The sequence below is a fragment of the Rhopilema esculentum genome, chromosome 3, assembly GCF_057945365.1.
Source record: "Rhopilema esculentum isolate cy_ngs chromosome 3, ASM5794536v1, whole genome shotgun sequence".
NCBI classification, from domain to species: Eukaryota; Metazoa; Cnidaria; class Scyphozoa; order Rhizostomeae; family Rhizostomatidae; genus Rhopilema; species Rhopilema esculentum.
The window spans coordinates 2,403,632-2,415,540 of record NC_142817.1 but is presented as its reverse complement, the minus strand read 5'-3'; the positions used below and the strand labels follow the sequence as shown (position 1 = coordinate 2,415,540).

Below are 11,909 nucleotides of genomic sequence, written 5' to 3'. Positions count from 1 at the left end.
TTTAGTTTGCATGTAAATTAAAGGTAAATTATTTGTTTAGTTTAGAGAAACAAAATATCAGTTTTCATTAAGGTTCATTATTTGTCATAACCTCCCACTTTTAGTTATCATATCTACACAGCTTGTTCGTTTTAGTCAATGTTAAAATAACACGTTATTTCTGGAACGCAAAATTTTGTTGTTTTATTGTCATCATTTGCGAGTATTTTCTGAACAGTTAAAAAAATAAAGAGTACTGCAAAATATTTTGTTAAAATTAGGTAGGCCCGTTCACGTGGTATGAATGTAGCAAATTCTTATCTTGATGAGAAGTAAACTGTTACCGTTAAAGTATTACAGTAGAAAGGAGATGGCAAAAGGTATATCAGCACGAAGTTCAGCCCCATTGTTTAGACGTTTGTAGGCTCTATGCATACATTCTGCATACTGTAGACAGCAGACCAGCAGTTCACAATGGCAGAAAGTGACAAAGCCCTTTCGTAAAAGTGAATGGTCAACGCTATACTTTGCTTCGCAGATGCATTTCGAAGGTAGATGGTCCAAGTTTATGATTCGGTTGCCTTTCATTAAGATATCTTTTGTTTTGTTGCTTGTAATTTCTTCCTTACATATTTTGTTAGGCTGGATCTGGAACTTTTTGAAGTACTCTGTCTTTCTTTGCTTCTTTCTGTATCTCTTCCAATTACATGGACTTCGGAACAGCATGTCCTATTATATAATTGACATACTCTTCTGCTATGCGCTCTTCTGAACTATCTGTGGTTGTAACATCTATTGGATGTAGGTGCAGGAGGTTTTGATCTTCGATTATTAAAATTAGGCTCTAGCATATTGGAATGAAAATCTGGAAATTTTCTGAATCGTGAAAAAGAGCTGATCCTTGAAAAATAGAACAAAGCTTCGTTGCGCAGAATAAAAGCTTATAAAATGTGATTCTGCCATTGGGCAGCATTTACTAGAGAACCAAGGTTGTGCCAAAAACTTCAAAATGTTTCGGATTATTGGTAGAGTCCCGTCGCCATTCCATCTATCAGTCTAGCTTTAGAATCTATCTGCATAAAATGTGAAAAAGCGTTATTGTCAAGCTAGAAGGTGTTTCACCCTAGGATTCATTTGCTATTATTTTTCAATAGCCAGGCAGCACTGATTGGGCAGCCATTACAGTCATGTGCTCGCGTTTCTGATTGGCCTATTTTGATCAACAATCGGGTATACATATTTCCCAGCTTAATGAAATTAATGTTTACTGGTGTCTGTCATAAAGTGCTCGATGACGCATAAGCAGAGCTGTTCGCGCTGTTGGTGTATAGGACAGGACGGTTCTAAGTTGCTACCCCGATTTCAACACTGAATTTGGAATCTGAATGGCGTATAAATTATACGCGGATTCAAGGGGGGCAACTAGGGGCAGTTGCCCCTCCCTCAACGAATTGAAGCAAGTCTGGCGCCCCTTTTTTGGAAATTATGCGCCCCTTTTGAAGAATGAGAATCAAGTGAAAAAGTTTCTGAGACTGATAAGTTAATTTGCTTCAAGGATTACCTCAAAGTTATGTTGTTTATTCCGAAAATGGATCTGAAATTGTTGTATACAGTGTACTCTCGTCACCAATTTTTGCAAATTATTTAGTGCCCCCACTACCAACTGCCCCTCTTTCAAATTTGCTCTGGATCCGCCCCTGCGTATAATAGAGCATTTCCTAGTATATATCTTTAGTTCTATATTCTGTCGTTTTATACTCTGAGGAGTATCTGGCAAGAAGCTTTAGTATGTTTCAAGTTTTTTGCGTTTTCCAAGGACATAAATAACTTATAGAGATAAAGAGGCATTATCGAGAGAAGAGATGATCGAAGGAATAAGGGATTAAAAGAAAATTAAGAAGTTATAATCTTTTCAAACAAGGAATAAACGATGTTCAAACAAACTCTGTTTAAAAGCTTACAAATTATTTCTTAGCTCATAATGATTTTCGTAATCTGAAATCGGCAAAAAAAATTTGTTTTCCTACAGAAAATGCTTTATATACTTTATGATGAGGGCTTATCAACTACGACGTGAGCTGTTGGTTGGTCTCCCTGTACACATCTCGTTCCTTGCAGTCTTCACTAGACCTTGTATCGTCTTGGATGAGGCAAAACAAACCAGACTAAAATGCTGAAAAAATGAGTTCATTTTAATAGGACATCCAAGACAACTGAAAAGAGTCAAAGACATACCTAATCTCGAACTGGAAGACGAAGAAAGATTATACAGAGTTCAAAAAACAAAATATCTAGGTGTCATTACTGACGAAAGTATGAATTGGCAAGAACAACTCAAAACCGTAAAGCGAAAGATGAAAAACAGGTTAGGGACAATATAAGCTCAAAAGCATTATTTCCCAGAAACAATTAGCAACTGTTTACCGAGCATTAATTGAAACCAATCTTAGATTGCATTAATTACAATGTAATGTAACATGGGTAAGTCAGTCAAGCTCAAAATTGGAATTTAGGTTGCAAAATAGGACAGGCAGAGTAATCGAATGCGCAAAGCGCAAAGATGGTTAGGCATTTGATTGGCTCAAAGTACGTAGTTTAATAAAAAATGATAGGCTTGTTACTGTATACAAAGCAAACATTGGACTGTGGCCTCAGAGTTTCAAAAATAATATCACTACTAGGTATTTCGAAATATATTTCGCAATATTTTAATATTTCGATACATAACACGTCGATATTGTAAACAGCTCTTCGGATAGCAAGTACCTGGAACGAGACCCACCCGAGACCCCAACACAAATAAGAGACTACCTCGCAGATTTCTTTTAAATTATTCATGAGGAAGTTCTTGAAGCAGAGCAATGCAAACACAACCAGAGCAGCTGCTTTTCTTTTAATCAATATTTCAGTTATTTTCTTTGTAAACTGACTGGGTATTGTGTGTATACCAGAATAATATGAAACTATTGTACTCAATTGTACTCACAATAGCTTTTACTAGCGCCCAGATTCCCGGCGTTGTTAGGGATTAGGGACCGATAGCGTAAGCATCGATACAGAAGGCCAGAGGAAGTAAATTTGATAACTCATCGTTTTATCTTATCTCGATGGTAAGTTTGAAAATAATGGTTTTTTTCTTTAATGTGACATATTGTAGATTAAAGGAGCGGACATAACAAATTCGGATAGGTATGGTATGGCATCTGCATTTGCACGCGTGTAATCAAAGTTTAATGTGGTGCTCTTCCACATTCGTGTACTGGCATGCTCTGCAGACTGCCTTGTCACTCAAGAGGAAGTATAGCCTTGCCTACAGCAAACACATCTGCGGACAGGCGCCAATTAGACATTTTATTCGAAAATCAAACTTACCGTCACTTGCTGACTACTGTACAATCACGGATAAGAAACTGCATGCAGTGCTCGAAGCAAAAATATAAAGAAACAATCGAATTTTTAAAGAACCCAGAGCTCCGAACTTCCGTGAAATTCCATCAATATAAATAGCTGGTTGGCATAAAACTAAAAACTTGGAGCACAAAATATTCTACCCTCATCTCACTCCAGCATTAGAGACTACAATGCCTGCCAAAAGTACTTGGAACACCCAGCAATTTACGTTGCATTTGTTATCTTTCATTCCTTTCATGAAAAAAAATTGCTACTTCCGCCCCCTTCCCCCTAAAACAATGTTGATGATTTAGAGAAATATCATAAAAGAAGCGCAAAAGAAAGTGCTTCCTACAATCCTAACACATTTGATAGTAAACCAACATTGTTCTGTAGGGGAGAGGGGGATGATTGATTTTGACCTTGGAAATTGATGTCAGTGTTCCAAGACTTTTGGCAGGCATTGTACATTAACTACAAAAAATTTTCTCGTGACAAAATTTCGGACAAATTCAAGTGAGACGAAATTTGGACACAACGAAATTTTTTGCATTTAAGATTTTTGAGAACCCGCTTAAAAAAACTGTTACATGAGGTCAGGAATCAAATTTATATAATCCTTTTAATAATCTTCATTGGCGATTCTTAAACTAGCTTCGTTTTCACAATCGTTCGATAAAAACAGTTCTAACTCTCTTTTGTCGCCAATTTCAAGGGATTTCACCTGTTTTCTTATACTCATTACTATTTCTTTTATTCCTTTGAGGTATTTGCCCTATTGGACTCAAATTTTGAACTCTAAAGTAAGCAAAATTTCCAGGCCAACTTTGCCCATTGGAGATGGTCTTGTGATTTCCAAATCTTAAATTTATATTTACACTCATTTTAATTTAAATTTATACTTTTAATCATACTCTGTCTATAAACTGTCATACCATCTAGATATAGAATAGAGACTCTTTGAATGCTAAAAGCATCTCTTCTGTCCCCAACTTTGCATAAACTGAGTAAATATGCCACTTTAATTGGGTTTTCCTGATTTTTGCCCCTTAAGATTTTGGTAATATGTTGCTATCTCTGTGTTAAAAATCCACAACAAAATTTTGTCATGACGAAATTCTGAAAAGTTGTTTCGATGAAGTTTATCCACCAAAGATTTATCTGACAAAATTTTTGTTGTTAATTGAAGACACTGCCACATCCCTGACCAAAGCTGCATTCCTCATCACAGGATGCAACCTTGGGCCGTTAGCGCACCAGCACAAGTTGCTCCATCCAACCCAAATAAAACCCTAGACCTTAGAAATAATTTGATTGACTCAAGTTCAGGCAACTTACAGTTTTGGGCAGGAAATTTACAAGGAAAGTTCAATTTTCCCCACCAGCAAGCTGATGCACCAGTCCTATTTTGAATATCTAAGGTAAGAGGGTAAGAGATTGGAAGAGAAAACATGATTGAACTAAGAGCCTAATCTAATCTAAAAAACAACAGGAACTTTTAAAAGCTTCTGTGATGAAGATATTCTAACCACAAAAAGTGCAATTAGAATTAACAAGGATTTGGAAAAAACACCCTTCATACATACAGGGGAGGGAGCATTCAAGACAAAAAACAACAGGGTAAAAAGAGCATACAAAGCAAGCATGAAAAGCCCTACTCAAAGCATTTGAATACACGTATCTGAGCCAAGCGACCAACACTTTCATGCAATAGCCCAAACTACAGAACTATTTCTCTTATTTTCCATATTTCTCTTACTGGCATAGTGAGGTGGAGGCAAGAGGGGGCAGCTTCCCCCCCCCCCCCATTAGCAAAAAAATATCTTTGAAAAGGAGTGTTTTCTAGCATTCAAATAGGTGTGGAGCCCCAATTTTTCCCTGCTAAACTCACCTTTGCCCCCTCCCCCAATTTTATCACCCTGGCTACATTACTGCCTATTGGATACTTTTCTAATGTATAGTCCAATTGGGAATTTAAATGGCCATCAAAATCTAGTAGTACAGTGCCTTTAAAATTAGAAACATTGAAGGCTAGTCTCGCTTTTCTCAGCTGCAAAAGCCAACCCAAGCAAGTTTCTGTGGGAAAATTTCCTAGCAAATTAAATGTAGGAATCCAAATGTTAAAATGAATGACTTCTTAATCAAGCAGCTCTTAAGAAACATCAAGTATTGAAATTAATCTAATTGTTTGATATGAGGTAAAATGTATGTAGGAAAAGAAATATTCATGAATCATAAATTCAAAAACAAACTGTCACAAAATGTCAAAACCTCAAAATCTATACTCTCAAAGGTCTCCTCCCCCTTATAAATTTTTCAAAAAAATGCATCCTTGACATACATATGCCAGTTTATCATTTTTCAAAATTTTTGTATATTGAGAAACTGCAAGGTGTATATAATGAAGCTTGTTGTAATGTAAGGAAGTGCATTGTGAGCAAAAAGAAAGAGTGAATGCAATATTAAGAACTGAATTATATATTTTTAATAGAGTTTTTCTATAAAGAAAAATCTTGAAGTAGCAATCTTGTTTATATATCTTCTTTGTCCGCTTTTGGTGTATAGAACAGGACTCTTATAAGTTGCTATTCTTATTTTCATGCTTAATGTGATCATTCAGTTGCCTGATGATGGTCTTAAGCATGTAACTCATAGTAGCAACTTAGAACTGTCATTTTCTATACACCAAAAGCATATGTACAACTCTGTCTAAATGGCATCAAGCTCTATGGGAAGAAGTACACTTTGTGAGCAAAAGTAATGCATAGGTTCAACAATTCAATGATGGCGACTGTGTTGTCAACAACAAAGCGATCAAAATTCAAACCACTTTTGTGAAGCCATTAGGCGTCTTTTTGTGATTCAAATCAATCAAATCAAATTTCAAGCCATTGACAACACTTTTAATTTAAAGTTGAAAAAAGTTACTTTTTAAAAAGTAAAAAGTTATAACTTTTTCTTGGACAGTCTACCAGCTTTGAAACCTTTATGAGACTTGCTAAAACTTTCTTCAAAAGTTCAGTAACAGGTTCTGTTAATCACGAAATGATAAGTTCAGAAAAACATTTGCAAGATCACATTTAGGGGTTGGAGTACCAAGTTGATCATAAATGGTCTTGTAATTGGTGGAAAGTAGCATATTTTAAGCCATTTTATTATGTCCACTCTTTTTCAACTATTGAGACACTCAAGTGAACCTGTTTATTGTGGGAATTTTGGTGTTTTTATTTAATGAAAGGACGAATGTTGTTTTACGCAATTTTCAGCATTATTTGTTCCCTTTACAAAATTGCAATCGGTTGGAAAAGATGGGCTTTACGATTTGTGACACATTTTATTGACTAAATTTTGCTGCAATATATTATAAAGTGGCAATTACCATTAGGCCCATCGCGGCTCCAAAAATCTCCAACCAAAACATTTGGCGGATTCTCCAACAAAAGTGAGGAAATGAGAAGTTCTAGACACTAAAGCATAAAGTAAGTACCCCCGAGTTCATTGTAATAAGATATCGCAAATTGGTGCAAAGATGAACTTTTTTATTGCAAATGTTTCACAGGTACTTCAATCATCATAGCTCAATTTGTCTTTGTTGCAACATGTCAATATTGCTAAGAAGTTTGCAAAAATCAAGAATATTCTTGCATTTTCTATTTTCAGCATCAAATCTTGGTAAATTGTCCAACATATTCCAGTTAAAAAGGCATCTTACAACTTTTATGAAACTTGCTATGACCACTTGATTTTTGGTTCGCCAAAATATTTTGCTACAGTGCCGCCATTTCTGTTTCAGCTTGTGCAGTACTTTTGGCCACTAAGTGAAGAAAAAAATTGTCATTAAAGGAATAATATAATTTGCTTTTACACGTTTCCAACAACATCTAGAAATCCACCAGTTCTTGATTTTACCATTATTGGTTTCCAGGACAACTGTGATGATGTAACATGTCTGAGGCAATGTAATATGCCAAGGGGACTCATTGAAAAATTAACAAAAGATTAATTCTTTTTATTAACAGGGGCTTTTTCTTTGAGACTATCAAATGTATTTGACAATTTTTTTTATTCTCTTTGAACGGATGAGAATTTGGTGAAGGAGTAGGGGGTTTCAAGTTATGTAATCTTCATTTTTCTCCTGATTACACTTATGAATTCAATTCTGTTATTCGAGTTGAAGTTATTACATTCTTCATACACAACAAACTTCATAGGTAGGGAGAAAAAAGCTTTAAGAAGTCACTGTTTTTTTTAAATTCCTTCTGTTTACAATATAGATGAGTTGCTAACCATCTGCCAAATTTGTTATGATTTGAGAAATTTCCACACACCCTGCTTTAGCTGAACCAACTTCTATGGAAATTAAGAAATTTTCCAAAGGAAATGCTACATGCCAGAGGCAAAATATTAGCTCAAAAATAGATGTTAAACTTGTTTTGTCATCTATCTGTTTTCTTTTTCCACATCATGGCATTTTATATTTCTTTCCCATAAATTTAGTCTTATCATAGTCTATTAACCAGTAGCTTTTCAAGAAAACCAGTCAAGCTAATTTATTGCCACAAGGCTGCATTGTTGTTTTTTGTGTTTAGATTTTCTTCATAACAATTCAAAGAAAGCATTACAGCATCAAAACATCAACCTTTATTTTAAATGTACAATAAATATGATATTACAGACAGTAATAAAATTCATCAGAAATGTTTGAGACTTGCAATATTCAGTCATAGATTGCTTCAAGAGTTTTCCAGAGTAACAGATACTTTTTCAAAATTTTAGATAATTTTGCTTTGCCAACAATAAATTATTTTTAAATTAGAATAATTAGAATATAGTTAAGATCAGAAAAGTTAGATGTTTATGTTATCTTGCAGCTTATCTGAGATGATTCGGCCTTACCAGGTAAGACGTTACTTGGCTGGTCTGATTGCCCTTGTGGTAATTTCAACTCTTATTGTTTGGAACAGTAAAAGTAAAATTAAAGATCCCTATGGAGATTACAGTGAAAAGAAAGAAACATGGCACAATGAATGGCAGGCTCATCTGAAAAAGGACACAAAAGTGATTCTTCTCTATACAACTTGGTTTGACCATCAATTTTGGAATGGTATGGAAGGATCTAAGCTTTATAAATTTTTTGAAAAATGCCCAAAACCCAAAAACTGCCTCCTCACATATGACCGGTCATGGCTTAGTAAAGCAGATATCACTATTTTCCATGGCAGGGATGTTGAAATGGCAAAAAATAGCTACTATAGTCCTAGGACATTAAAGGAAGTGCGAAAAGCAGTGCCAAAGGATAAGCCTTGGGTTTATCTAAGCCATGAAAACCCTCAAAAAGACCTTAGTTATTATCAGCCATATGATGGTCTATTCAATATGACAGCTACTTTTGATAGGAGATCAGATATTTTTGTTGCATATGGTACCTACCTCAAGCATTATGAAGTAAAAGGAAACGCTAGAAACTATGCAAAAGAAAAAACTAGCCTTGTTGCATGGGCAGTGAGCAACTGTGGGTTATTGAGGGAAGATTATGCTTTAGAGTTAGAGAAATACGTAAGTCTGACAGTGTACGGGCGGTGCAGGAAACATTTCAAAAAGCAAAGGAACTGTGCACACAATAGCTATACTTGTAGAAAGGAACTGTCAAAATACAAATTCTACCTAGCATTTGAAAATAATTTTTGCCATGATTATGTCACTGAAAAATATTGGGAAAGACTAGAGCAAGATGTTGTCCCAGTGGTAATGGGTGCAAATTATGACAAAGGATTGGTTATTCCAGAGTCGTACATAGATGCCAGTAAATTTGACTCAATCCAGAAACTAGCAGAGTATCTTCTATACCTTGACAAAAACGATGATGAATATAACAAGTACTTTTCTTACAAGGCAAATTACAAAATGGGGGATATGACAATTTACTGTCAAATTTGTGATAGCTTGCATGAAAACTCCTTAGTTGCAACCAGACAAGTTGAACTTTCTGCAGAATACAATTATGAACGAAATTGTGGTGCTTATAAACCCAAGATGAAAATAATTCGTAAACAGATTGAAAATTCGCAGAAAAGTAGTAGTCAGTTGACCCTTCTTTGGCGCAGGCTTCGCCGTTTCCTTCGTTTATGGTGAAGAAGTTGGACTTAGTGTAAAGTCAGAACTATCAAAGTTGGTTTTTATATAAATTTTCTGCATCTTTTTATCTTGCTATTTTATGTTGGCATTGGTAGAATCAAAGCTCAGGCCCAACTACCGGTACCCCACCCAACCCCAAAAATTGGGCTTTCAGCGCTGTTTATCACCAGGTGTTCTTCCTTGCTCCATTGATGGTGCTAAAAATCATTTAATGTGGTAACATTTATAATCTATAGAAGTTCCATAATATGGTATAGTGCACTGCCAGCAGGGGGGGGGGGGGCTTATTCAAGAGAGGGGCTTATTTAAAACTTAACGTTTGAAAAGGGGTTTATGCAAGGAGGGGCTTATTCAAGAGAGGAGCCTTATTAAATTTTTACGGTAAGTCAGACTTTTTTGTCTGGTTCCATAATATCTGAATGATCTACCTAAAAGTTACCAAATGCCTTTGAAAGGTCTCCCAACCAAAGCCAGCAACCGTTTTTTTAAAAGTCTATTTTAGCTGTTGTTCGTGTAGATATTCCTTCCTTGTCGTTATTTAGACAGATGATTCAAGATGTAGAAACTTTTTTGCTACTGATTCTTATAAGATGTTACATAGTTTAATGAGAACACTGTAGTTTCTTTTGTCTATCCTGCTACACATTGTTTAAATGGAACTCTTATCAAGAAAGTCGCATCAAGAAAATCTATCATCCATTTTTTTGGGCGAAAAGTTTTTGAACTTAACCTTTAGAACGTCTTTGGCGAGCAGATTAACTTCACTCGTTTTACCTTCTGGATGAAGCTTGATATTAAATTTAAAAAATACTGAATAGTTTGATAATATTTTTAAAACACCAAAACCGTCATAATTTCCGTTTCAATATCAGCTATAATATAATCGAAACTTCAGAAGTTTGAGCGAACCGCGGTATATAAGAAATATACCTACATACACATTTCTTATAACAAGGGCAAAACAAACGAGGGATTAAAACTAAATACGATGATTGTAAGTTTAGGCTACATGAGAGAGATGATCCCAAATCAACGAAGAAATATTTAATCAATAACAAAACAAAAGATGACTAAACCAGGAAAGTCTTACTTAACAATTGTTTGATAGCTCGATATTATTACAGTACTATAAGTTAAATACTACATAGATCTGTGCTTCCTGGAAACTGGAAAAGTTCGAATTCACACAACACGTTGAAAAATAATCCCAAGAAGTTGTTTCGACCGCGTCCGTTTACAGTGTGGTTTCATATTCCAGACAATAAATGTTCCATTCCGGACGTTTCTCAAATATCAAGAAATCAAGGGGGTATTACAAATATCCTTTATCCAGTCATTCAGATTCAATGCTACCTATAATTAAGAAAAATAATACCAAATCTTTGTCTAAACATTAAAAATTTAATATACTGTTTTCAGATTGAATATTTGCCAGGGTCTCCGACGAAGGCGGGGGGGGGGTGTGGCCCCCACTTTTTTTAAAATATTTTGCAATGATCGCTAAATATTCCCTTGCCCCTCCCCCAACTTTCCAACCTGCGTCGGAGCCCATGTAAGCTATAATTAAAACAAATAATCACAAATATTTTTCTAAATAATAGCAGTTCTCTTCATTTTTAGGTACATTAATTCTAATAGATAGGAAAGGTGAAGATTGTATCTTTAGACAGTGTAAACATTATGCCACAAAAGTTTGTTTCGTTTTTTTTTGGAAAAAAATCAGAAAGGCTGTAAACAGCTATAACAAATGTTAGATATATATTATTTCTGCTTATGTAATCATTTTTAGGTATTGCATTGTTAACTTTAGGCCTTAGCAGTAAATTAGCTACTTTTCTAGCAGCCTACTGTAAACAAATTGATAATAATGATAACAGGAGATAACAGAGTTGGTGTAAAGGAAAAGGAAAAGATAGAGACATATAATAGAGGCAGTAGTATAGCTATTGTGGCAGCTTCTCAATCCATACGTACTGTGTTTTTCAATAAAGATATCCATTGTGTCAAAATCTGATTTCATATCTTTGTAAGTAAATCTGATTTCGATATGGCATTGACATATGATGTTGATGTGCTCTAGCTCCGAACAGAAATAGTATATATGAAGTAAATAGTAAAAATCGAAGGGAACTAAAGAAAAGAACAGGAAATGGATCATGAGAAGGGGGTGAGCGGCAATTAACAAATTAGGATACTTGTCTGGGTGGAAAAAAGGTTGATTGCAAGTCGATTGTAACAAATTTTTAAAGCTAAAGCTTATTTGCTTCAGCAGAATAGCTTTGCAAGAGGTAATTACGGAAACTGTTTGCCAAAAATAATTTTGCTGCGTGTTGATGTGAATTCTAGTGGGACTTGATTCCAAACCTTTACACCATTGAAGGCCAGAAAGTTTTTTCACAGGAAAA

The 11,909-nt window shown here is 35.1% G+C and overlaps 1 protein-coding gene across 2 annotated transcripts; it reads left to right on the top strand.

Annotated features, from left to right (window-relative positions):
* The first annotated feature begins 2,823 nt into the window (after positions 1–2,823).
* On the top strand, positions 2,824–11,208 carry LOC135692621 (core alpha-(1,3)-fucosyltransferase). 2 transcript variants are annotated; one of them, XM_065210817.2, is made up of 3 exons: positions 2,824–3,089; positions 6,755–6,848; positions 8,241–11,208. In XM_065210817.2, the coding sequence occupies exon 3, from the start codon at positions 8,251–8,253 to the stop codon at positions 9,499–9,501; it is 1,251 nt and encodes a 416-aa protein (XP_065066889.2). In that variant the 5' UTR covers positions 2,824–3,089; positions 6,755–6,848; positions 8,241–8,250; the 3' UTR covers positions 9,502–11,208. The 2 variants fall into 2 exon arrangements, with proteins under 2 accessions (XP_065066889.2, XP_065066888.2); XM_065210816.2 differs by lacking the exon at positions 6,755–6,848 and having other exon boundaries at positions 2,825–3,089; positions 8,241–11,207.
* The last annotated feature ends 701 nt before the right edge of the window (positions 11,209–11,909 follow it).

Bases quoted from the DNA above. Each gene is read 5' to 3' on its own strand.
- LOC135692621 (XM_065210817.2), top strand. From the start codon at position 8,251: ATGATTCGGCCTTACCAGGTAAGACGTTACTTGGCTGGTCTGATTGCC.